We start from the raw sequence: 27249 nt of genomic DNA, 5'->3' as shown, positions 1-27249 counted from the left end.
AAGGGATAGACAAGGAAGAGTCGAATTTCAATACCTCAAAGAGCTTGCGGAGGCTTAAGTTAGGTACCATCCCGGCATTTGCTTGGAGGAGAAGTGAGAAACAACGAAAAACCACTTCGAGGATGGCTGAGGTGGAAATCGAACCCCCCCTCTACTCAGTTGACCTCCCGAGGATGAGTGGACCCCGTTTCAGCCCTCGTACCACTTTTCAAATTTCGTGGCAGAGCCTGGAATCGAACCTGGACTTCCGAGGGTGGCAGCTAATTACGCTAACCACCACACCACAGAGGCGGAACTTAATTTTAATGTTTATCAAAATGTAATTCACCTTCCATGTTGATACAAACAATGTGGATACCCACAAGAAACATTATATCTGCAGGTTCCGTTGTTGTTTTTTTTTTTTTTGCTAGTTGCTTTACGTCGCACCGACACAGATAGGTCTTACGGCGACGATGGGACTGGGAAGGAAGCGGCCGTGGCCTTATTTAAGGTACAGCCCCAGCATTTGCCTGGTGCGAAAACGGGAAACCAGGGAAAACCATCTTCAGGGCTGCCGACAGTGGGGTTCGAACCCACTATCTCCCGGATGCGAGCTCAGAGCTGCCTGCTGCTAACCGTACGACCAACTCGCCCGGTGGTTCCGTTGTTTCTCAGAGACGTGTACCTGCGTGGAGTTTATACGTTTTCATTTTTTTGTGCGACTAAACAGATCTAGAATACGAAATTAGAATCTATTTTTCATCACTTTCTGTATGCGAACCTTTACGGGGTTATCTAATACCGGTAGGGAAAAGTTGAGTTCCTCTGCAAAAGAATGGCTATTCAAGGCCTTCCTTCAAGTCATTAAGTGCATTCCTTGCAGGAGCTGGAGAAATAAGTATTGTGGTTTGCCGCAGTTTATATACGGTCAATTTTCCTCAATTATTTATCATTAGAATAACCATTAATCGGCGCCTACTAATGTTTATAAATAACTTATTACATACAGAATTACATGATAGCTCGCACATTTATAGAGTAGGTTAGGCCATTTATGGCAAGCTCAAATGCCCCCAGAACGCATACAGTGCAAACGCAAGGCCACGCTCGCTTCGTTGCCATTCCCATCCCTGTCGTACCCCATCGTCGACACAAGACCTCTCTGTGTCGGTGCTATGTAAAACCCGTATAATAATAATAATAATAATAATAATAATAATAATAATAATAATAATAATAATAATAATAATAATAATAATAATAATAATAATAATTGTACCAGGAGGTACATCTCAACTCCAGACTTTCAAAATAAGCGCCTTAATGAACTCCTCTATCGACCAAAATGTGAAATTGTTACTACATAAAGTTGAGACTTTAATCAGAAGGTATCACTACTGAAACATTAAGTAATTGTGTTATTGTGAAGTTTCCTAAAATGATTGGATTTATATTGGTTTTGTTTTTGCTGTACACCAAGAAGTTTGGACTTTTTCCACAGATGTCACTACCAAAAAACTATAGTAATGCACTCTGGTGCAAGGTAAAGGAAGTTGTTATTGAAAGAAATTTTGTGCTTATAGGTTTTCTCAAATTTCATTTATTTTCTTTATGTAATTCTAGGTTTGCAACACTTCTGTCTCATGGATATTGAATTTTCACGACCGCATTGTAATCGCGAAATCGGGAGGTTGTGGGTTCGGATCCCACTGGTGTCCGGCTGGCCATTTTTGTTCTGTACTTAACATCTCTTCAACACGTACTACATGTACGTAACACGACCTAATACGTTGAAAGTCTGTTTCGATTACTTCTGTCTCATTCCTCCATTTTTGAATCTGGCCAATGAAAATTTTCTGTAATTAATTTTCAGCTTCTTGTTCGGTTTTGAGTGTAACTTTCGGGTTCAGCCAATAAAAATGAGAGGGTGTGTCCGGATTAGCCCAGAATCCTCTCTAACCTTCCCTTAGGGTATATAAGTTGCGGCTTTTCAAGTTTCCTTGTCTCTTGATCGTCGTCTTTCTGAGTGTGTGTGTTAAGGCAGGAGGCGAAGTGGCTCATTCTTCGGCAGGCAGAACATCAGCCAGGTAATGACCACCAGACTTAGTTTTCTGTAGCTGTCTCCGCAACTTATCCGAGGGGAAGGTCCGAATTTTTAACTATCTAACAAAACTTTTCTAAGATGTAAATTTTCTTTCGGCTAATGTAAAACTTCATAAAGTCTTTAACTCTAAATCGAGGATAGAGAGTGAGTTACCCTCTCGAGCTCCCCTTCATCTTGGTTTGAGGTGACTACGATTCGTAACTGTTTTCTTATTGTAAGGTATTAAATTGATTTCCATGCGAGTCACCTCAGTAGCTTGGGACTAGACCCTGTTTCATCGGGTCCAGAGCCCTGTTAGGGTTTTAATATTTCATTATCTAGGAGCGCAAGTGTACGCCTCCAGTCGGTTTTTGTTTCGGGCCAGTCATTTAACCTGTTCTTTTTCCGCAAAGGCCCAGTAGGTTGGGTACTAGATACCCCTGTGAAAAACTATTTTCATTCGTAAATAGTGCCTTGGGAGGCCGAAGAGTGTAAGATTTTGATGTTATGTTGCCTTGAGCGGGATGTAAGAAATCGAGAGCATGTAAGGTCTTTTCAAAGTTTTGTAATAGTGAGGGGTGCCTCTGGAAGGCTAAATGTTGTAACTTCTGGATCAAGTGCTCTTAAATCAGGATATTTCCGTCCCTGTCTAACCATTGAGATTTCGTGAATTTTGTAAACTGGATCCGGTATCTAAGAATTTGTAAACTAAGGGCTTGAAGCCCTAAAGCTGTAAAATTCACTAAGCTGGGATTTTTTCAAGTCTTGTTTCAAGATTGCTAATTGTACTTGTCATGTTGTTATGTTCACTCAGTGAAAAAATTGTTAAGTGTGATATTCTAAAAAATAAAAAAAAAATAACCTTTTAAAGTTTTAATTCAATTTTTGATAGTGTAGTTAGATCCATTCAAGCCCGCACCTTCTTTCACCTCTCTGCGTTCCACAGATACCCCGAAACAACAACAACAATAATAATAATACTAATAATAATAATAATAATACAGTCTCTTTAACATAGCAAAATGTGCTGATCACTTCGCTTTCATAAGTGAAATTATACCCACTTAATTAAACCTAATGATAACAAAAGTAAATCACATCTACTGTTGTGCGTGAAACTGAAAAACAAAATTAAATAGTTAATGTTATTATTACAGTGATAATAAAAGCAAATCATTTATCTTCAGCGCCTGAAACCGAAACACGAAAATGCGAGTCAACTAATATTTCTTTCTTAATCCGTTTCTACTCCAGAGTTGGTTTATCCGTCAGACTCAGCGAGGAATCCCACCTCTACTGCCTCCAAGGGCAGTGTCCTGGAGCGTTTGACTTTGGATCGGGGGATACAACTCGGAAGGAGGACCTGTACCTCGCCCAGGCAGCCTCACTTGCTATGCTGGACAGGGGCTTTGTGGGGGAGCGGGTAGATTGGAATGGATAGACAAGGGAGAGGGAAGGAATTGGCCGTGGCCTTAAGTTAGGTACCATCCCGGCATTTTTCCTGGAGGAGAAGTGGGAAATCACGGAAAACCACGTCGAGGATGGCTGAGGTGGGAATCGAATCCCCTCTATTCCGTTGGCCTCCCGAGACTGAGTGGATCCCGTTCCAATCCACGTACGACTTCTCAAATTTCGTGGCAGAGCCGAGAATCGAACCCGGGCTTCCCGGGATGGCAGATAATCACACTAACCATTACAACACAGAGGCCGACTTCAGGTAATATTAACGGAAAATGTTGAAACTTCCTCCAAATGCAGCCGCCTTATAGTGCTACGCCACTGAATACTAGTCAAATAACAACATATAGCCTGATCCACAACTCTGAACACAATCCTGAACTCACAGTAAATACTGAGTTTGGGAAAATCTAAGAGCTGTTTCCCCGTGTTGTAACGAAAACAAACCAACTTTTCTTTCCCAATTATCTGGCGTTGTCACTAATGTATATTAAGTTTTATGGCCGGATACCCTTTCTGCATGTATGTACTCACTACTACGTACTTCTGTAGTGGTTGGTAGAGTGATATATTATATGTAAGAGAAGATGTGTGTTGAGACGATCATATCACCCAGCCTCCTAGTTAGTGAAATTAACCAAACGTGTCTAAAATCGCCGATCCGGCCGGGAATCGAACCTGACGCCCCAAGAACAGAAGTTTACTGCGCTGACCATTCAGCCACAGAGCTGGAAAACAAAAATTAAACCGAATCTGCCTCTGATTTTTGAATACCTAATTCGAGATTACACAAAAGGTATAGTATCAGGCAATAACTTGAAGTGCACTGACAAAAGTTTAATTTTATTTACACTTTCACTTTGCAGTAGTGCTTTCCTACTACTGTCTGTCTCTGGTGGCTGTTCCCCACACGCACTGAGCAAGCGTCCAAGGGACGAACCACTCAATGCCTTACTTTAATCTGCCCCACTAAAAATGTAGTAGCAATCCCAGATTCAGCTGGGTCCTGTGGTCCCCAGCTCATCACATGACGTCACTCAGTCATTGGTACGGGGGAGAATAATCTGCGCTGCACAGAGGTCAAATATTGTACAGTAGTAAATAGAATAACCTTGTTGGTAGATGTTCCATCCTCGATCTGCAGACCTCCAAGTAAGAGAGCCATGGAGAAGGCGTTACGAGTACTGTTTCTAGAAGTGTCAGTCGTCGTCCTAGAGCTTTCACTGTAAAGGTCATAGCGAGGTCCTGTTATACTGAGCGTTTTCCTCATTCCCCTATCCGCGTAGATGAGGCAGTATTCGTATAATCCGCAATACCTTGTGAACAGATGTAAGACATCTTCATAGTATTTCTCATTTAACATAAAACTGAACTTGTCATGTCAGTTATTAACCGACAAGTACAAGTACCAAGAGTCGATATATTCGCCAGTGTCGGAAAATTCGACGTTTAGTCAAACAGCGCTTTTGTGGTTATCGGTGGCATTTTCATTGATGTGAGCAAGCCAGACGAACATCGGCTAGAAGACGTGCAGACGCTCAAAAAATTAGTACGTGGTATTGTATACTGCAAGTTCCTTGCAGGTCCACTTTCCTCAGAAACAATGGAAGTTATAGGTGTAATGTTTGTTGTGTGTTTACACAGGTTTTATATCTACAAGGGAGGCGAGTTATATTTTGGTAATAACTAAAATTAAGTCTGACAAAATATTAAATACGAGGAGCATACAATACCATGCACTTACTTTTCAGCGACTGTACATTCTGGTTGGACAACTTGAAATAGTAGAATTACTGTACCACAGCAAACCAAACCCCATGGCACTACAGCCCTTGAAGGGCCTTGGCTTACCAAGCGACCGCTGCTCAGCCCGAATGCCTGCAGATTCCGAGGTGTCGTGTGGTCAGACCAACGAATCCTTTCGGCCGTTATTCTTGGCTTTCTGGACCGAATTACTGTACCACCTGTGATTTATTCAGGGCTGCCACACCGGTTAGCTGTGATGATTGCCCGCCCACCTTCTATGAAGAGATGGCACGTGAAGAAGACGCCATAATACAGGCTGGTCGGAAACAACGTGAACCGGGTATATGACCGTTAGAGCACTGGTCATACTGTTAGGTAATTTGAACAAAAAATACGTGGATATCTGGCGCCGTTGTAATTTTATCAGCTGCTGAAGTTAGCCAATCAGATCGCTTCGCGGGTGATTTCAGATGGGCTTTGCGAGGCGGTGTTTCTGAATCTGCACGTGGCTTATGGCCGGCTTGAGAGCGCCAATAGAAGAGATAAACTTCTCCATGGGAGACTTCCCTGCTGATAGGCCCGGCCCATAGCAAGCTCGCTATGGTGATACTGGCTGAAACCCGTGATGTACTAGTGTTTAATACTCATTTCTCGGCGAGGCTTTCAAGCCCAACTAAGCCACGTGCAGCCATAGCAACACCGCCTTGTAAAGCCCATTTGAATTCGCCCGCGAAGTGATCTGATTGGCTAACTTCAGCAGCTGATGAAATGACAATGGCGCCAGATATCGACATTTTTTTTCAAATTACTTATTAGTATGAACGTTAATATTCTCGGCGAGCGTTATCTCCGACCACCCTGTATATGTGTTGTATAAGTACTGAACATTGTTCGAATCTGGAAATAAAAACAATACCAATATACAACATTTACACCACTAGATGGAGTAATAAATAACTCGCTGAGACAAATTCAGTGAACAAAGGGTTAATATAAAACATAATTGAAACCAAAAAATCTGCTAGACCTAAGAAAATAAAAGATGGCAGACGGAAATGAAACAATAAGTACTGATAGTGATGTTTACAATGAAAGATTTTAAATTCATCGGTGTCTTTTCCCATCACTTATCACATACATTTCACCTGGCACGTTGTCTCCTCTCAAACTTGGTTTCTCAAGTTTTTTCGCTCCCCTTCTAGCCATTCGTGGGATGGTGTTTCCACAAAGCCTGAATTTTCAACACAGTGATTTCGTGCTGTTTTTGAAGTGTGATCTAACTAAAAATGTTCAGTCTGAGAGGTTCGCAACCTCACTATTATTTATTGCTCCATCTAGTGATGTAAATATTGTATACTGGTATTGATTTTATTTCCATGTCTTTTTTGCTTTTCATTTGTTCTTTCATTGTTGTTCGAATCTCCTTTACAATTTTTCATTTAACATGAAACTGAACTTGCCATGTATTAACCCAACAAGTACGAAGAGTTACTGATCAGCAGCACAGCCTGTAATTTTCATTGTAATACCCTTCATAATTTCCTTCTACATCTACTTCATATCGACCAACATCTTATCTCCAGCGGACACTAACCTAATTTATTAATCAAAGGAGAATTGCTCACTAGAAAAATAGATAATGCATAGCTTGGCTGTTGCCTATGCGCTAGACGTTCTGAAGAACATTTCCCAAATTTTAAAGCCCTGCAGATTGCATCACAAAACACTCCGAAACGCAATACTAGACCGAGCTCGACAGCTGCAGTCGCTTAAGTGCGGCCAGTATCCAGTATTCGGGAGAGTAGGTTCGAACCCCACTGTCGGCAGCCCTGAAAATGGTTTTCCGTGGTTTCCCATTTTCACACCAGGCAAATGCTGGGGCTGTACCTTAATTAAGGCCACGGCCGCTTCCTCCCCACTCCTAGCCCTTCCTTGTCCCATCGTCGCCATAAGACCTATCTGTGTCGGTGCGACGTAAAGCAACTAGCAAAAAAAAAAAAAAAAAAAAAAAAAAAAAAAAAAAAAAAAAAAAAAAAAAAAAAAAAGAAGCAATACTAGAGAGGTGCTCGTTGGAACACACAAGCAGAACACTGCCGAAGTTTCACCTTTATAACACTTACACATGAGAGAGAGAGAGAGAGAAAGAGAGTTCCTTTGTCGGTGTCATGTGCTCAGCCATCACCGTCTGCTATGCTTTTAGTAGTAGTCAGCGATGGTTCAGCTGAGAATTAGTGATATGAGAGACAAGTTAAACGACTAAGGGCGTCATCACCCTGACTACTTGAGAATCAAATATTTGCAGGCTGGGAAACAGTCGTCTTTACATTCCAAGACCCTTCATGAACTGTTTGGGTAAGGTATAGTTCTTTGTTCTTTTAAGTAATAAATACTTTTCTGTTTGTTTCAGACAACAGGAGAACGCCATTACGATGAGAATTTGGTGAGTACTTCCACTTTAAGTATGTTTTTCTCTCTTCGACTTGGCCTTGGTTTTTTTAGCAACAGTGTGATGTGCGTGGCTGTATACAAGTATCACCCTGATCATATCTAGAAAATTCGTCATTGCACTGTTCAATAGTATTTCAGCTTAGAACTCTGACCAGAAAGGCTCTGTCATCTTAGGTTCAGTACTGCATGAACTGTAACAACCAATGTTTGACATGTACTGCGGGTCAGTATTTCTCCCCTCAACATAACGGTATTTCGAGACTCAACGACGTCATTGTGAAATAAACAAATATTTTAGAAGTATTTATTTATTTATTTATTTATTTATTTATTTATTTATTTATTTATTTATTTATTTATTTATTCATATTTGAACTTACAGCAATAAGCCTCCTAAGATTTACTTCTAGCCAACATGATTGGTTTTTCCTTCTGATAACACGAAAGGAATTCGTTTGTACGTGACACGCGAGGGAGCCACGTAATGTTTTCGTTGAGAAAAATACTGTCCACATCGACCAACTGCGGACACAGTGTGCGTCTTTCCCTGTGATAGTCCTTCCAAAGCAGTGTTACGGGAACCTGAGCTCTTTTGAAATGAAATAATAAATCTGATAGGATCTTCGTGGTTCCTAATATTAAAACAGTTTCTCTAGTGCCACAATCCATTAAACTAATAGCTTCAGTCAAAATTCTTTTGAGCATTTTTATGTGTAGTCACATCCCACTGCCGAATTTCGGTGGCTTTACGTTGTGTAATAAACATAACAGAAGTCCCCACTTTCAAGATCAGTTTGTGGTATACCGGGAGGCCATCTTTAAGGTAACGGAATACTTTTTTCAATGTCCACTACTGTGTCAGCTTAGTAATAAAATTGCATCTCGATATTGAATATGTTGGAAACACGTCATTAATTTTCAGAACGTGTTCATTAGTGGACGATTTTTATTTTATTTTAATGAAAAGCATACAACAGAAAACAAGTCTCCAATTACAGTATGCATTACAGATTTAAAATATAGCAGTACATATATTAATTAATTGTATTAGTGATGATAATGATAATGAGATTAGGTTAATGATAGAAATGAGGAAATTTAATTAACATACCGATGGCAACAAATTCGTGTAATAGTCAACATTAATTTAATTACTAGCTAATTGATCGTATTTTAAACTCATTTTAGTGCCTAAATCATGAGTCGAGCTGATTGAGAAAAAAAAATGCTTGTTGCAGCCAAGACCTAGCTTCATATTTTTCACGGCCTTTCTGTTGTACTTTTGTACATTCAGTGAAGTGGTGAGTTATTGTGACTGGCTGTTCTCACATTCTCACAGTAGAACGTAAATGAAAGAAAATATGAATTATAAAAGACGCTATTTACAACTTGACAACTTTGTACATAAATATCGCATCGCATAAATCTCTACGTGATTTAAGAGATTTGAAATGGGCATCTATGAGCAGACACTCGTAAATCACATTCAAAATAAATTCACCACATTTTCTCATGTATGAAATTTCAGGAAACGTTTCTGGATTTTTCTGTTATTTCGATACCTTTATTGTTTTATTGGTCCCATATAGCAGTATCGTATTCAAGTCTAGAACGTACTAATGTATTATAGAGAGTAATAATTGTCGTTATTCCATTAAATGGTTTTATATTACGCAGCGCTGTTAGCTGTTCTTTCAATATGACTTCGAATTGTTCAGTTGATATCGAATAATATACCAAAGTCACTGTATTCTATGATTTTCTTCAAGTTCTCCCCTAACATTGACTAAGTGGAAGTTACCGGCACTTTAGTTCTTGAGAAAGAGAGGGTTACACACTTAGAAATATTAAATTTTAGTTTGTTCTTAATGTTCCATTCGCAGATTTTATCTATATGGCGCTATACTGTATTTTCTTTAAACCACGACTTGTTTGAAGGGTTATAGATTTCAGGATAAAATTATACTGTACAGTCAAATTACATACTGTAAAGGGCATTTTTAAAATAATTTAGATGCTTGTTTCTTGTAGCGTACGTAACTCATTTTGGGGTGTTTCCAAGGCACTTCCAGTTGCCTGCCTGTTAGCTCCCTCCTATCTCCGCCATGCTACACCCTGTGACAATAAAGTTCGGTGAATGAAGTCAGAACGGTCGATCCGGCAGCACTAGCGACACGCAACGCTGCACCTGCGTAGCAGCAGGTTTTGACCACCTGATCCCAACGTTGTTCATTTGAGCATCGTGTGTGTGCCGTGTAAGACCTGTTTGACACAGTGAGTGTTTAGTGCGTTGGTTCTGAACTGCGAACAGGAACATGAACGGCCAAAATATCAATGTACAGGTTTGTTTTAAGCTTGGCAAGACACCGAAAGAAACGCATGCGATGCTGGTACGTGTTTATGAAGATCAAGCACTGTCCTTGAAGTGTGTGTACGGGTGGTTCGCTCGTTTGCGAGGAGGCCGGGAAAGGGTTTCTGACAACTCCCGTAGCGGAAGACCGGCGAAAAAGGGGGAGGTGCAACTTGAACATCCTCCATACTCGCCAGATCTCAATCCTCCAGACTTCTTCCTATTCCCACGACGCAGACTCGCTTTGAAAGGAAAGAGATTTAACGATATTCCTGACATGCAACGAAACGTGACGAGGCTTTCGAACACCATCCCAAAGGAAGCATTTTTGCAAAGTTTCCAGGACATGTATCCCGATCTCAGCAGTGCATAGTTATGGAAGGGGACTATTTCGAAGGGCAGTAAGGTCACTGTCGTGCATTGTTCATCTATGTTGACAGTACAGAACTATTCACCGAACTTTATTGTGTACAGGTTGTATATTTAACCCATTCCTGTGTTTTCATTAAATGCAAACTGTTACTGTAAATCTTAATTGGATTGTTGAGGTAAATATACAATGTAGTATTTTGATTATGTGGTTAATCTCAAAATACGATTTCTATTTTTTACTGCAAATTATAACATGCATCTCTACCCTTTAGTCCCGTTTCGAGGAGATAGTGGATTCGAATTTCACTGTCGGCAGCCCTGAATATGCTTTTTCGTGATTTCCCTTTTTCACACCAGGCAAATGCTGGGGCTGCCCGTACCTTAATTAAGGCCACTTCCTTCCCACTCCTAATCCTTTCCTATTCCATTTGCCGCCATAAGACCTATCTGTGTTAGTGCAACGTGAAGCAAATTGTAAAAATGTATTAACTGATGAAAAATATGCTTTGTGATCATTTCCTTTTACAGGTGCACTCCAGGAACATATCTATTCGCAGTTAGAACGGTAAACACACATTTCTTTTTTTTCTTCCTTCGCATTGCCACTGACTTATTATTACTATTCATGTTGTCCGGCTCCATGGCTAAATGGTTAGCGTGCTGGCCTTTGGTCCAGAGGCTCCCGGATTCGATTCCCGGCCGGGTCGGAGATTTTAACCTAAAATGGTTAATTCCCTTGACTCGGGGACTGGGTGTTTGTGCTGTCTCAATACCCCTGCAACTCACATACCACACATAACACTATCCTCCACCACAATAACGCGCAGTTACCTACACATGGCAGATCCCGCCCACCCTCATCGGAGGGTCTGCCTTACAAGGGCTGCACCCGGCTAGAAATAGCCACACAAAATTATTACTATTCATGTTTAATTAATAGGGGCTGCCTGGCCGAGGCGGTAAAGGCGTGCTCGGTTCGCCCGGAAGGACGTGGGTTCGAATCCCCGTCAGGAAGTCGTAAAAAATTTAAGAAACGAGATTTCCACTTCCGGAGGTGCACACGGCCCTGAGGTTCACTCAGCCTACACCAAAAATGAGTACCAGGTTAATTCCTGGTGTCAAAGGCGGCCGTGCGTAGAGCTAACCACTCTACCCCGAGGTTGCCGAGGTTGCGGGTAGTGGAAGCCTTTACCTTCCACGCCTCCAAGGGCCTTCATGGCCTGTACGAAGACGACTTTGCTGTTTGCTTTGCTTTTTTATGTTTAATTAATAATTTCTGTTACAACCATTATCATGAGCTAAATGAACACCAATTCACCCTCCACTACTTGCTGCTTGGACAGAGTATCAAGTCAATCAGCGCTACCAGCAAACAATAAGACGCTAATTCTGAAGAAGTGGAACAAATTCAAACGAGAAATACGGGATGCAAATTACATATTTTATGTCTTACTGATCCTCCTCCCCAGTTGTATCCCCGAACAGATGTCTCACTCTCCAGGACACTGCCTTTGAGATGAAGTTATATGTCGGATTCACTTCCTGGCGCTAACCTCGTTTGAGGAACTATTGAAGATGAAATGAATATTGGTGAACGAAATTGAGCCAAGAGACGGAAAGAATCAGCTGTGGCCTGTGAATAGGAACTGTACCTACATATGCCTGGGAGTGAAAGTGGGAAACCACAGAAACTTCTGAGGACATTGGACGGTGGGGTTCAAACCCACTCCTCTCCCGAATGCAAAGCTTGGCTCCTTAGCCACGCCGCGTTAACACGCTCGAGCACTCCGCTCGATCAGAACAACAATACGGGATAAATGTTACAAAAATACGGTACCCGAGATTTGTACCAAAATAAGTCTGAAATATTGGATTTCCCAGCAAATACAGGATAGTAGATGCAGTGCATGTTGATACATAAATATTCATGTGCTGCTTGACCTTACTCACCGTCTTGACTAGATAATTAAACAGCGTGTTTAACATTTCTGGCAATGTTCCACCTCCTCTTCTATTTAACATCTACAAGGACTAGAACATTCCATTAATTTTTTTCTTACACTTGGTTTTACGTCGCACTGACACAGATAGGTCTTATGGCGACGAAGGGATAGGAAAGGCCTAGGACTGGAAAGGAAGCGGCCGTGGCCATTAAGGTACAGCCCCAGCATTTGTCTGGTGTGAAAATGGTAAACCACGGAAAACCATCTTTAGGACTACCGACAGTGGGGTTCGAACCCACTATCTGCCGGATGCAAGCTCACAACCGCGCGCCCCTAATCACACGCCTAACTCGCCCGGTTATTCCATTATTAACATTGCCTGTCATATATTGATGACTGTATTTCGTAACGTGCTGTACCCTCCGTGGCGATATGTATGAATAGTATTGCAATACCTCAGTATGAGTGCTTTGAATACGTGTCCTCATGTATGGACTCCGTGCATTAGAAGTTTTGAATATGTACATTATAGAGGAAAAACGTTAAAAGTGACATTAATTAACGCAGACCTTCAAAGGTAAACAGGAAAGTTAATTTGCATCAGAGAACAAGCTACGTAACCAACTACGACGTTATATTTGTTATGAAACATTCAATAGACAAAACCCAGACTTATTCAAGGGATGAATACGCTAATGTCAATGATGATGGGAGACTGTCCTAATGCATCTACTGAATGTCATGTCAGCAGTTTTGTTACTACAAGAACAAATTTAGTCAGTAATCCTAATAATTATTGGTAAAAGTATCATATTGATTCCACTGTACTCTTCACTCACTCACTGTTATTATTATTATTATTATTATTATTATTATTATTATTATTATTATTATTATTATTATTGTTACCGTGTTTTTGTGGTAGTTAGGCGTGAAAGAAGGTGCGGGTGTGAACGGGTCCCAAGCTACAAGAGTAAAATTAATTTAAAATTGAACAAGGTTATATTTTCTTTCAAGATAAGTAATAACACATAGAACAGGTACTTGGTAGCCGAAACACAATTTGAAATGTACAATTACAGAGATTACAGGATTTGGGCTCCGAGAGCCAAACACACTATTCTCGAGCTAGAAGCCCAACTTTACGATATACAAAATTCAACAAAGGGGCAGAAGGCCCCAATCATGCCCTGGAGCACTAGCTCCTCTTTACACAGAAAAGCCTCCTCGAGGCATACAAAAGTCAAATTCCAAAAGAGCAATCGGCTCTCAAAGTTTAGGCCAATTACGGGCCACACCAAACTCCACCTTCAAGCTGTCCTCTAAGGACATATACACAGGGGTAAAATACCCAACCTACTGAGGTCTTTTAAATAAAAAAAAGAAAAAAAAGGTTGATTACATGACCTCTAAAATAACAATTAGAGAGGAGGCGAACTTGCACTCCTGATACACTTTGTTTAATACCTTACTTGGCACTAGGCCGTTAATACAAGGGCTAATCCCATACTAAAGAGGTGACTTAACAAGAAACAATTTACATTACGTCAAGGAAGAATAGGTTGTGAAAACTAAGTTCACCTCAAAACAATATGAGTGGGAGCTCGAGAGGGTTAGCACTCTCTATCCCAATATGCAGCTTTAAAAGAGAATAGATGAAAAGATTAGTTACATTTTAGGAAAAGGTTACATAGTGGAAACGCTTCGAACCCGCCCCGAGAGTTAAACTGCCGACCTAGCAAGAAAGAAGTTATTAAGAGGCCATTACCTGGTGTTGAACAGCTGGAGAAGAAAGAGGCGCTTCCCGCCCCCTGCTATGTACTTTACACACTGAAAGATGGAACAGAAGTGGCCCGGAGACCCAAAAATCAGCAGTTTATATCCTCTCGCGGAAGGTTCGAGGCGTTAGGGGAATGAAAACACCCTCCCACAAGAACTTTATTGGGTAGGATACAGCCACATATTCAAGTTGGGGGAAGATAGATCCGATTGGTCGGAAATTAATAAAAGAAATTCGGGATTGGCTAAATACAAAACAAGGGGAAAGAGAGGGGTATACAGCCAACTTAAACAATAACAGAAAGAAATTTAACAAGAAACAAACTTTTGAAATAAAATTTTCTCCAAAAAATAGTTCTTTCACTCCGCACTAGGGTGTACTATTGTTGATCTGCAGTAGTGTCCTCTAGAAGAGAAAGTTCACACTTCTTACTACAAGCAAAACAAAAAATACGTCGAAAATGACACAGTTCAAAAACTCTAAAATTTCCAGGTAGTGACATCTTCTGAGAAACTTGAAAATTAACACCGTCAATAAAGTTCAGACTTCCTCCAGCAGAGGAGTTTCAACAGGCGCACATTTTAAATTAGCGGCGTGGAGGTGTACCGTCCGGTACAATTATTATTATTATTATTATTATTATTATTATTATTATTATTATTATTATTATTATTATTATTATTATTTGCGAATGAGCCCATTAGGACTACGCAAAGTACTTAGAGACAGGCATTTGCCTTTCTTTGTGCCCACACTTCCTTCATTCGTTTGCTGTGTGCTTCTTTTCTCTCTTGAGACCATGTTGTTCCGGTCTTCTTCCTTGGTTCCTCCTCTTGGTCAACTTGCCACTTATGTACTTTGGCTCTGAAGATAACCGGGCTTTGGATGTCCTCAGGTGTAATTCCTGCCAATTTGAGATCTGTTTTAATTTCGCCAATCCATTTTATTGTGTCCGTTTTGGCTTTACTTCGGTTTTCATAAAATTCAACTATTTGCTTGGTAAGTCTATCTGGGTTCATCCTTTTTATATGTCCAAAGAATCTTAATCTGCGTTTTCTGATGTCGCTGTAAATGTTAGAAAATTGTTTGATTCCCTGTTTCCCTCTAAGGCGGTACTGTTCATCTACGAGTTTTGGGCCTAAAATTTTTCTAATGATCTTGCGTTCCTTTTTCTGAATATTTTCTAGATCAGTTTTCCTGTTCAAAATTAGTGTCTCTGATCTATAGAGGCATTCTGGTTTTATTACTGTATTATAGTGTCTTAGTTTTGCATGCTTGGAGAGACACTTTTTGTTATAGATATTTTGGGTGAGTCTATATGCAGTTATTATTATTATTATTATTATTATTCACAAGTACATAACAACTGGGAGATGCTCCGGTGGCAAAGTATTATGCCTACAATGGCAACGACGTAAATAACATAAATTCCATAAAAATTACGTTACAGAAAATTACAGGTGGGGTAATCACATAAATATGATTATAATAAAGGGCACAGATTCCTGCATATGGTTATAAGGGTATTTAGGGGCTGTAGTAGGGATGTAAAGGAGACAGCATATAAGTCTCTGGTAAGACCCCAATTAGAGTATGGTTCCAGACTATGGGGCCCTCACCAGGATTACTTGATTCGAGAGCTGGAAAAAAATCCAAAGAATAGCAACTCGATTTGTTCTGGGTGATTTCCGACAAAAGAGTAGCGTTACAAAAACGTTAGAAAGTTTGGGCTGGAAAAAATTGGGAGAAAGGAGACGAGCTGTCGACTAGGTGGTATGTTCCGAACTCTCAGTAGAGAGATGGCTTGGAATGACATCAGTAGACGAATAAGTTTGAGTGGTGTCTTTAAAAGTAGGAAAGATCACAATATGAAGGTAAAGTTGGAATTCAAGAGGACAAATTGGGGCAAATATTCGTTTATATGAAGGGGAGTTAGGGACTGGAATAACTTACCAAGGGAGATGTTCAACACATTTCCAATTTCTTTGCAATCATTTAAGAAAAGGCTAGGAAAACAACAGATAGGTAATCTCCCACCTGGGCGACTGCCCTAAATGCAGGTCAATATTGATTGATTGATTGATTGATTGATTGATTGATTGATTGATTGATTGATTGATTGATTGATTGATTGATTGATTGATTGATTGACAACAAACGGTTTCGTGAAAAGGAAACCTTACAACAAAATGCTTGATAACTGTTGTAACCAAGGTTGAGATTTACAAAACACAACTTTTTTATTCGCTTCAAATGCAAAATACACTATTTACACAAATAAAACTGAAATTTAACTTGAAGCAAAATGAATTAGGAATCTTGAGAAAGAGTCTATCTTTTGTACACTATATACAAGTTTGCAGTATTTACATCCACTACTATCTCGAAAAGATAGTCCTTGTGATATGAAAAGTCGATAGTCGAAAACTATCAGAAGTACTGACATAAATGTTTTGGAAAGTCCTTCCTTGCTGAGTTCATAAAAGCAAGTTCAATGTTGGAAGAATTCTTACTTAGCGAAACCAAGGGAGCTTGCATTAATTAGGGAAATATAACGGTATGTAATAGTATGACTGGATATGGGCAGCGGAATAGGCAAGAGGAGCGGTGACCAGAGGTGAGACCTCGTACTGCCAGAAATTCAGTCCACCTGGCCGAAGCACATTTTCAAGAGGAGTAGCCTCCGTGCTCGACGTAGGGTGTATTCTGGAGCTGGACACCGGGGCAAGTGGGCCTCTGGACAGGCTGGGAGTTCCTCTTTATAGTACACACCCGACGGTCCAGGCACGCGCACTGAGGGCTGCGCGTCGAGGCTAGAAGAATGACACACTGGCGCGCGTGTAGCTGGCTGGCGGAGCGAGAAGGGAGCGCCGGACATACAACAATAACAAAAGGAGAATTAAAAGAAATATACCGTTTTTCTGCGGTGTGGGGTATGAAGTGACATGAATCTTCGTAGTGAGTTTTTACGACCGAATGCCCTTGCTGACCGTCAACCTCATCGGAGTAGTTAATGAGACGATATGAAAGGTGTGATATATGAAATGAATTTTTAAATAGGAAGAAATGTGTAAATCTTAAAAGTTATTGGTAAGTACTCAAACAATTATTTCAAAAACTCGCATGGGAATTCGCACAAGATTTGCAAATAAGATCTAAACCATTCCATTACAAGTAATGTTACACAATATAATTTGCAATGCAGTCCGGCTCCATGGCTTAATGGTTAGCATGTTGGCTTTTGATCTAGGGGGTCCCGGGTTCCAAATCTGTCTGGATCGGAGATTTGAACCTTCATTGGATAATTCCGACGGCTCGGAGGCTGAGTGTATGTGCCGTCTTCATCATTAGAATTCATCATAGGGAGTGCCTCATCCTCATAGATACGCGGGTCGCCTATACGGCGTCAACTCGAAAGACCTGCACCAGGCCTCTTAGGAGGTCACACGCCATTATTATTATTATTATTATTATTATTATTATTATTATTATTATTATTATTATTATTATTATTATTATTGCAATACAGTAACACAGAAATTCACTTACTTTTGCATGGTGGATGCAGTCATTTTGAATCTGTCACTTGGTACAGGCCAGAGCAGAATCTAGGTTCATCCATGGCTGTGACAATATCGAAGCTGCTGGGCTATGTATGGTGCTAAGTCATTATATTCGGAATACGATCTGTGAGTTTGATTATTATGAAAGGTGTTGCTACAATAGCACTTTCTGGTCCAGTGAGGAAAGCATTGGCAAACTATCTCACTCCTCATCTTGCCTAGCATGCCTCATTTTTGGCGCCGACATCGGTTGTTGCGGTTTCCCCGTAACTGCATAACCTTTGGTGGTGCTATTTGAGGATCCAACCAGCTTTTGGGATAATAAACTAACAGACATACATTCTAACTTAAAATGTTCCATTACACGCAGAGTAAAATAATATTAATGTAATGCAGCCATAGGCTACATAAATTCGCACAAAGTTTGCAACTTTAAATATTTCAATGCAACTAGTGTAAAATAATCTTTCTTTCTTTCTTTCTTTCTTTCTTTCTTTCTTTCTTTCTTTCTTTCTTTCTCTGCTTACCCTCCAGGGTCGGTTTTTCCCTCGGATTCAGCGAGGGATCCCACCTCTACTACCTCAAAGGCAGTGTCCTAGACCGTGAGACTTTGAGTCAAGGGATACAACTGATAAGGAAGACCAGTTAAGAAGGACCATTTAAGAAAAGGCTAGGAAAACAACAGATAGGGAATCTGCCACCTAGGCGACTGCCCTAAATGCAGATCAGTAGTGATGGCTCGAACAGTACCTCGCCCAGGCGGCCTCACCTACTATGCTGAACAGGGGCCTTGTGAAGGGATGGGAATATTGGAAGGTACAGGGAAGGAAGTGGCCATGGCCTTAAGTTAGGTACCATCCCTGTATTTGCCTGGAGGAGTAGTGGGAAACCACGGAAAACCACTTCAAGGATGGCTGAGGTGGGAATCGCACCCACCTGCTAACCAATACACCACAGAGGCGGACGTGTAAAATAATAATAATAATAATAATAATAATAATAATAATAATAATAATAATAATAATAATAATAATAATAATTGTTACCGTGTTTTAGTGGTAGGTAGAGGTGAAAGAAGGTGCGGGCGTGAACGGGTCTCAAACTACAAAAGTAAAATTGATTTAAAATTTAACAAGGTTATATTTTCTTTTCAAAAATAAAGAAATAACAAGCATGGCAGGTACAAAGTAGCAAGTCAAAGGGTAGTTACAATATTTACAGGATTTGGGCTTCGCGCCCTGACTTTACAATGTTTGGGCAATCAGCCCAACCTTACTTCAAAATAAGTTTTACCAGAGGGGCAGAAAACCCCATTCATGTTCAGGAGCACTAGCTCCTCTTTACACAGAAAAGCCTCCCCGCGGCATACAAAAGTCAAATTCCAAAAGAACAATCTGCTCTCAAAGTTTAAGCCAATCACAGGCCACACCAAACTCCACCTTCAAGCTGTCCTCTAAGGACATATACACAGGGGTAAAATACCCAACCTACTGAGGTCTTTTAAATAAAAAAAAGAAAAAAAAGGTTGATTACATGACCTCTAAACTAACAATTTGAGAGGAGGCGAACTTGCACTCCTAATACACTTTGTTTAAAACCTACTTGGCACTAGGCCGTTAATACAAGGGCTAATCCCATACTAAAGAGGTGACTCAAAAGAAACAATTCACATTACGTCAAGGAAGAATAGGTTGTGAAAACTAAGTTCACCTCACAACAATATGAGTGGGAACTCGAGAGGGTTAGCACTCTCTATCCCAATATGTAGCTTTAAACGAGAATAGATGAAAAGAGTAGTTACATTTTAGGAAAAGGTTACATGGAGGAAACGCTTCGAACCCGCCCCGAGAATCAAACTGCCGACCTAGCAAGAAAAGAAGTTATTAAGAGGCCATTACCTGGTTGTTGAACGGCTGGAGAAGACAGAGGCGCTTCCCGTCCCCTGCTATGTACTTTACACACCGAAAGATGGAACAAAAGTGGCCCGGAGACCCAAAAATCAGCAGTTTATATACTCTCGCGGAAGGTTCTAGGCGTTAGGGGAATGAGAACACCCGCCCACAATCACTTTATTGGAGAATACAGAGAACCCCCTACACAAAATGAAGAAGAAACACATTATTGGTGGAAAATTAATTTCAGAAATTAGGGATTGGCTAAATTTAAAACAAGGGGAAAGAAAGGGGTAATATTGCCAACTTAACCAATGACTGAAATAAATTTAACAAAGAACAAACTTTTGAAATAAAATTTTCTCCAAAGAACAGTTCTTTTTCTTCGCACTAGGGTGCACTATTGTAGTTCTTCAGTAGTGTCCTCTAGAAGAGAAAGTTCACACTTCTTACTACAAGCAAAACAAAAATACGTCGAAAATGACACAGTTCAAAAACTCCAAAATTTCCAGGTAGTGACATCTTCTGAGAAACTTGAAAATTAATACCGTCCATAAAGTTCAGACTTCCTCCAGCAGAGGAGTTTCAATTGGCGCACATTTTAAATTAGCGGCGTGGAGGTGTACCGCCCGGTACAATAATAATAATAATAATAATGATAATACAATCACATAGGAATTCACAGATAACATCGATGAATCCAATACCTTAACGCTACGATTTACAGAAAATTGAGTGCTACAGTGACTAGCTTTACATTGTATTTACAACACCATCACATAGAAATGTACACAAAATTTACAGGATAATGAAGTCTATTCTTGCAGAACGCTACATGTTTCGAAGAAAAGCTCCATAACAGATGGAGGAAATGCATTAAAATTATCAGTTCACTGAATATTGAATTTTAACGATCGCATTGTAATCGAAATTAACTTTCAACCTATTACGTCGTCTGTCTGTCTGTTAGGTCATCAGCCCAGAGGCTGGTTGGATCCTCAAATAGCACCACTAAAGGTTATGCGGTTATAAGGAAACCCCAAAAACCAATGACAGCACCAAAATGAGGCGTACTAGGCAAGATGAGGAGTGAGGTAGTTTGCCATTGCTTTCCTCACTGGGTCAGAAAGTACTATTGCAGCACGACTGACCCTATAAGCAGCACCTTTCGTAACACTCAGACGCACCAGTCGTGCTCTGAATGTCATTACTCAGCACTACTCACACCCCAGCAGCTTCCATATTGTCACAGCCATGGATGTTGACTGGGACTTCGGTGGAAGCTACACTTTACTCTGGCCTGTGCCAAGAAGAGATGGATGCAAAAGTACTGTACGTTTTGAAGAGATGCTAAGTACAGAACAAAAATGGCCAACCGGACACCAGTGCGTTCGGAACCCACAACCTCCCGATCGCGTCGGTTGCTCTACCAATTGAGCCATGGAGTTCCAACAGAACGAATACGACCCAGGCCAGATCCTTCCCAGCAGGACAAGTATGACCCAGGCCACCATAGCTCAATTGGTAGAACAACCGACGTGAAATCGGGAGGTTGTGGGTTCGGATCTCACTGGTGTCCAGTTGGCCACTTTTGTTCTGTATCCTACTTAACATTTCTTCCACACGTACTATATGTACGGTACACGACTTAAATAGGTTGAAAGTTAATTTCGATTATCAGTTCATTAATTTACAAACGGATATTTACCATAGCTTGTTTTCTGTGGCCATCCTTTTACTTTACGTGAAAGATCGGTCCTGCTTATGTGCCAGGGCATTTCTAGTGGATTGTTAAACTCTCCTCAATCTAGCATAATTCGTATAAAGGCGGCGTCTGACGTTCGGTAAATCGCAAACAAGTACTTGCCAAATCGCTTGAGTGGAGCGACTGCCGGTCACAAATATTCGATGCTGGCTCTTTCACGCTTGAAGTCTGACTTTTATCACGTCAGAGAGGACAAATATTCGGCAAGCAACATACTTGAACTCGATCCCTACATCCGGATATTTGCGGAGTTCCCAGGAATAATAATTAATTCCCTATGGCTATTTCTAGCCGAGTGCAGCCCTTGTAATGCAGACCCTCCGATGAGGGTGGGCGCCATGTGCCATGTGTAGATAAGTGCATGTTATTGTGGTGGAGGATAGTGTTATGTGTAGTGTGTGAGTTGCAAGGATGTTGGGGACAGCACAAACACCCAGCCCCCGAGCGAAGGGATGATCTAATGAGACAGCGCTTGAGTGTGGTTTGAGTTTTTAAATCTATGCGGAAAAAAACTGGAAATTTGGCATGCTTCGTATCATGATGCATGGAAGAGAATAGGAATGATGTTGGAACAGAAGTAGTCCATTACTGGTTTGAGTATCAAAAATGAATCTCTCCTGGCGCCTTTGAGCTATGTCACCCGTAATTTTCATCGTCTAGGCTTTTAAAAATTTCTTTGCAATAACTTATTAAAGCTAAAAAGCTTCTCTCAGCGTTCATAATTTCAGAGTTTCACTTCGTATGATAAAATATCAGCCTAGCTACTGCACTTGTGCGCTACTGCTCGCCGTTCCCTTACAAATCGATGGTCGGTAAATATACTCTGCATCTACCTAACCTGTGCTCGCTGTATCACAAGCACAGCGGGTTCTGTACTTGACGAACGGCAAATATTCGGCAGTCGACAAGTAACGAATGTGTGTAGTGCGACAAACCCAAATGCAATTACACACACACACACGCACACGCACACACACGCACAGAGAGAGAGAGAGAGAGAGAGAGAGAGAGAGAAAGGCTGAATGCTGATCGTTCAGCTTTAAGCAATGTACATGACACGTAATTGTGCTTTTCTTTTTTTCTAGCCTCCAGTGTCTCCCACTCATGTTCTTGTCATCGTCCCACAACAATATCATTACACTTACTTCCTATACTTAATTGGTGATTCAGGGCGTTGGGGTGATCAGTCAAATGAGTAAAGAAGGAAAACATAGAATTCTTGAATGTTGAAGTCCAGTAAATAGCGTGTTGACCCACTAGAACGAGTAACTCAAGTCGATTGAGCGCTGGCCCTCTGAGCTCAAGTTGACGGGTTCGATTCCGGTTCAGTCAGGTGGTATTTCAAGGTGCTGAAATACGTCAGCCTTATGTCAGTAGATTTACCGGCACGTAAAAGAAGTTCTGCAGGATAAGAGATATGGTAGCCTACCTTGTGCCTTCGAAAACCATAAAAGTAATTTGCGGGTCGCAAAACTAATAACATTATTATTATTATTATTATTATTATTATTATTATTATTACGAGTCGTTGGTTTGATCCCCAACAATTCTACCATCACCTTTCACTGAAAACCCGGGCGTGACTGAAGCGACATACTAGGGACGGGCAGTGAAGTGGTTACCCGTTTAATTTCCTCTCTGAGCCAAAAGGTCCGCTACTCATTGGTCTGTAATGCTTACAATAATGTACACACTAACCGATATCAAAACCATACTTTCACACCATTGATCACAGGGCTAGCTGCATAAGGAATACTGTTACTAGCGTCGTGCATACCCCTGTCACTTTTACTGTCAAAGCCAAAGATAAGACTAAGAGAAGCTGATGAACATCACAATTTGTGCTATTCCATACCCGAAGACACTGTAAACACTTCAGATGGATCTGGGCTTTTCCAGTAGGTAAAAATGAAATGGCGTATGGCTTTTATTGCCGGGAGTGTCCGAAGACTTCGGCTCGCCAGGTGCAGGTCTTTTTATTTGACTCCCGTAGGCGACCTGCGGGTCGTGATGAGGATGAAATGATGATGACGACACATACATCCAGCCCCCGTGCCAACGGAATTAACCAATGATGGTTAAAATTCCTGACCCTGCCGGGAATCGAACCCGGGAATTCTGATAAACTGATACAGAATTACATTCTCTCCCTACCATTCCCACAATCTAATGAAGTCGCCGGTGTGACCTATGTTGCATATGCAGATTTGGCCCTGTTTTACGGCCTTATGCCCTTCCTGATGCCAATCTCGTGGAGGGATGTATTCACTGTCTTTCTGTTACGGTTGGTGTGATGTCTTGTCTGAATGTGAAGGGGGCGTACTGGCACAAATACAATCAGAGGAGTTTACGAGACGCCATTGAAATTCCCGACCCACTCGGGAATCGAACCCGGCACCCTCTGAACCGAAGTTCTCAGTGCTAACCATTCAGCCAAGCAGCCGGACAGGAATAGAGAATTGCACTGCCTACACTAATATTATCTTTTAACAAATAAATAAATTACCTCGTTGGATTGCTTCCTGTCGTGTGGAAACCGTTATCCTAATAATGTTATTGGCTTTACGTCCCACTAACTCCCGAGGTGCCGGAATTCAGTCCCGCAGGAGTTCCTTTACGTGCCAGTAAATATACCGATACGAGGCTGACGTATTTGAGCACCTTCAAATACCACCGGACTGAGCCAGGTTGGGGTCAGAAGGCCAGCGCCTCAACCATCATAGCCACTCAGCCCGTTGAAACCGTTATCCTAAGCAACTTCCTCTTAAGATAAGAACACTTAGGTACTTTTGTCGGTTACGAACATAGTGCTTAGAGGGACATTCGTGCATTGTTTGGCCCTATAGTGAAAGGATTTGAACTGTATTTCTTCACTGAGAAGGCAATATAGAAGGAATCACGAGATCGTGGATGAAGACGTTTATCTCGGCCGCGGAATCTATGACAGTGGTTCGAAATCTTCGATAGTATGAAGTATGAACATCTCTTTATTGCCCACCCTAGTATCCACCATCGTCTTAGAGGCAATAAAGACAACAAAACACACAGAAACAAAACAAAACAAAACTTTAAGCAAACAATATCTACTCTATGTCTCTTAAAACTACATACCCTAACTCATTTGGTGGCGTAGCCCAGGCGGATCCCCATACCATGGGCTGCGCCGCCCTACCCTACTTAAACTAATTTGGTGGTGCTGCAGAGGCGGATAGCCGGACCATAAGCTGTACCACCCTCCACTAAAACTAAAAATTCTACTCCCTACTCCCTACTTAAACTAATTTGGTGGTGCTGCAGAGGTGGATAGCCGGACCATAAGCTGCACCACCCTCCACTAAAACTAAAAATTCTACTCCCTACTCCATACTTAAACTAATTTGGTGGTGCTCCAGAGGCGGATAGCCGGACCATAAGCTGCACCACCTTCCACTAAAACTAAAAATTCTACTCCCTACAGCTAACTAACAAAAGAAAAAAAGAGACACCTGACTGATCGCGGTATCCCCTGGTAATGAGGGAACCCCTTCCCGCCATGATACCGCTGAAATCTTCGATACGGCAACCCTGATCTGGAAAGCGCAAAGCAGATAAAATGTATTAGATATCTTCCTGGAATACTTGCAGGCTGCCACAGGAACAAAGATTACCTTAACCAATTAGCAAAAAGTTTTTATGTTGAAAATATTTCGTAGCAGACAAACTATGGACCCCATACTATGAAAAACGTAAAATTAAGCAGTTTCCTTAAATTGTGCCGAAATTTGAAGGGCTAAAGGGTCCGAAAAGGTTTCGAATTGTCTTGCGTAGCTCTGTCATACTAAAAACACAATTACCGGGCGAGTTGGCCGTGCGGTTAGGAGCGCGCATCTGTGAGCTCGCATCCGGGAGATAGTGGGTTCGAATCCCACTGTCGGCAGCCCTGAAGATGATTTTCCGTGGTTTCCCATTTTCACTCCAGGCAAATGCTGTGGCTGTACCTTAATTAAGGCCACGCCCGCTTCCTTCGCATGCCTAGGCCTTTCCTGTCCCATCATCGTCGCCTTAAGACATATCAGTGTCGGTGCGACGTACAGCAAAATAGCAAAAAACACAATTTTCGAAAATCACTTCCGGCCTAAATGCATTTTCGGAAAACAGCCTAAATAGCTTGCTTTTTTTTTACTAGTTTTCTTTTTCTATTTAAATCCTAGCCAAATTAACTTATTTACATAATTCTTTGTGTAATGTGTTCCTTGGTTCAATACTCTCAGGCGTTTTTTTTATTTTTGAAAAATGTCCACACCGAATGTATTTATAAGGGCTTTAGTGAAACTCTGCACTGACTCACATTAGCGCTCGTAGTGATGCTTAAGTGAAACAATGCATTGACTCACATCAGCGCTCGTAGTGGTACAAAAAGGCAAACTGCTAATCTAATCGATCGGGTAACGATGATTAAGAAATGGATTGTAACTTTTAAGAAAAAATAAAGAATATATTCTCATATTTTATTATAAATTTATTTACGTAAAATTCGTAGCTCATATCCCTAGGATGTTTTCAACAGTGAGTTGCTTGACTGAGGGGCTAGAACTGTGGACTTTTTAATACTTAAATGAAAACAGGGCAGTTTCAAGGTGGTACTTAAAGTCTATAGGTGTGGTTTCTGAAGACGGCTATCGACCACTTTTATGCGTCTGTCACAATGGAGTGGAGGTCAGTACCTAGTCCAAATCTTTTCAAGAAGTCCACGAGTAGCCGAGGAATGGTCCCTCGAGCACCGATTTTAAGGCCAGTGATGTTTATGGACTCGAGCTTGTATTTGTCTTTGTAGCTCGGTATTGTGGTGTCTTGCCTGCTGCCATTTCTTGATGGATACAGTACTTTTGTATCCATCCCTTGGCACAGGCCAGAGCAAAGTGTAGGTTTAACCGAAGTCCCTGTCTCATCCATGGCTGTGACAATATGGAAGCTGCTGGGGTATGAGTGGTCCTGAGTAATGACATTCAGAACACGACTAGTGCATCTGAGTGTTATGAAAGGTGTTGCTCATAGGGTCAGTCATGCTGCTATAGCACTTTCTGACCCAGTGAGGAAAGCAATGGCAAACTACCTCACTCCTCGTCTTGCCTAGTACGCCTCATTTTAGTGCTGCCATTGGTTTTTGCGGTTTCCTTATAACCACATAACCTTTGGTGGTGCTATTTGAGGATCCAACCAGCCTCTGGGCTGATGACCTAACAGACAGACATTGTGATGTCATAGATCAAGTCTCCAGTAGGAAACCATGATTTAATGTAACTTTATTAAGGCCGGTTTGGCGTGGTTAACGATCCTTTCTTGAAGTTCAGGAGCAACCATAACCAACTACAATACTATAGGACACTTGCAATTCATTTGAGCTAGTTGCGAAAAACAATCACGAAGAACGCAGATGAGTGTGGCAACGTTGTACGGTACCTGTCAGAGGGGAACACTCCATTACCTTTGATTGCCCGGAGCTGGCGAGGGCTAGCTGGAGATTGCTTGTGTGAATTTCCCACTGTAGCGAGAAGATGACGTCATTTCAGGGAATATACTGCCATAGCCGTATGTTCTTCATTACAATGGCTGACATGTGACTGAATGCACGCATACAAACTCCATTGGCTACGTTAGTCTGAATTTTGAAATACCGTTGTTGAATCTTAATGCTCGTAGTTTATCAATGCGATGTTTACCTCTGCTTCTAGGTCAAATAAATAAAAATGTTATTGCCGGATGATAGAGAGCTGACATTTTGAGCGAGTTTGAAGACTTTATTCGACTGAGCTTCTAGCTGCACTGGGTCACCCAAAGGCTCATTGTCATCCTCTTGAAGACTGGATCCATATGAATTAAGATTATCG

General features: G+C 41.2%; 1 protein-coding gene across 4 annotated transcripts in view; it reads left to right on the top strand.

Moving 5' to 3' along the window:
- The window catches only part of LOC136857109 (uncharacterized), a 569643-nt gene that overhangs the window by 301639 nt on the left and 240755 nt on the right, over positions 1–27249 (top strand). For all 4 annotated transcript variants that reach the window (XM_067135510.2, XM_068225059.1, XM_067135509.2 and 1 more), the window contains exon 2: positions 7677–7709. In XM_067135510.2, the coding sequence (XP_066991611.2) occupies positions 7677–7709 (33 nt within the window). The remainder of the gene's footprint in view (positions 1–7676; positions 7710–27249) is intronic.

This window comes from Anabrus simplex, chromosome 1 (genome assembly GCF_040414725.1).
Source record: "Anabrus simplex isolate iqAnaSimp1 chromosome 1, ASM4041472v1, whole genome shotgun sequence".
NCBI lineage: Eukaryota > Metazoa > Arthropoda > Insecta > Orthoptera > Tettigoniidae > Anabrus > Anabrus simplex.
This window is presented reverse-complemented; position numbering and strand designations above follow the sequence as displayed.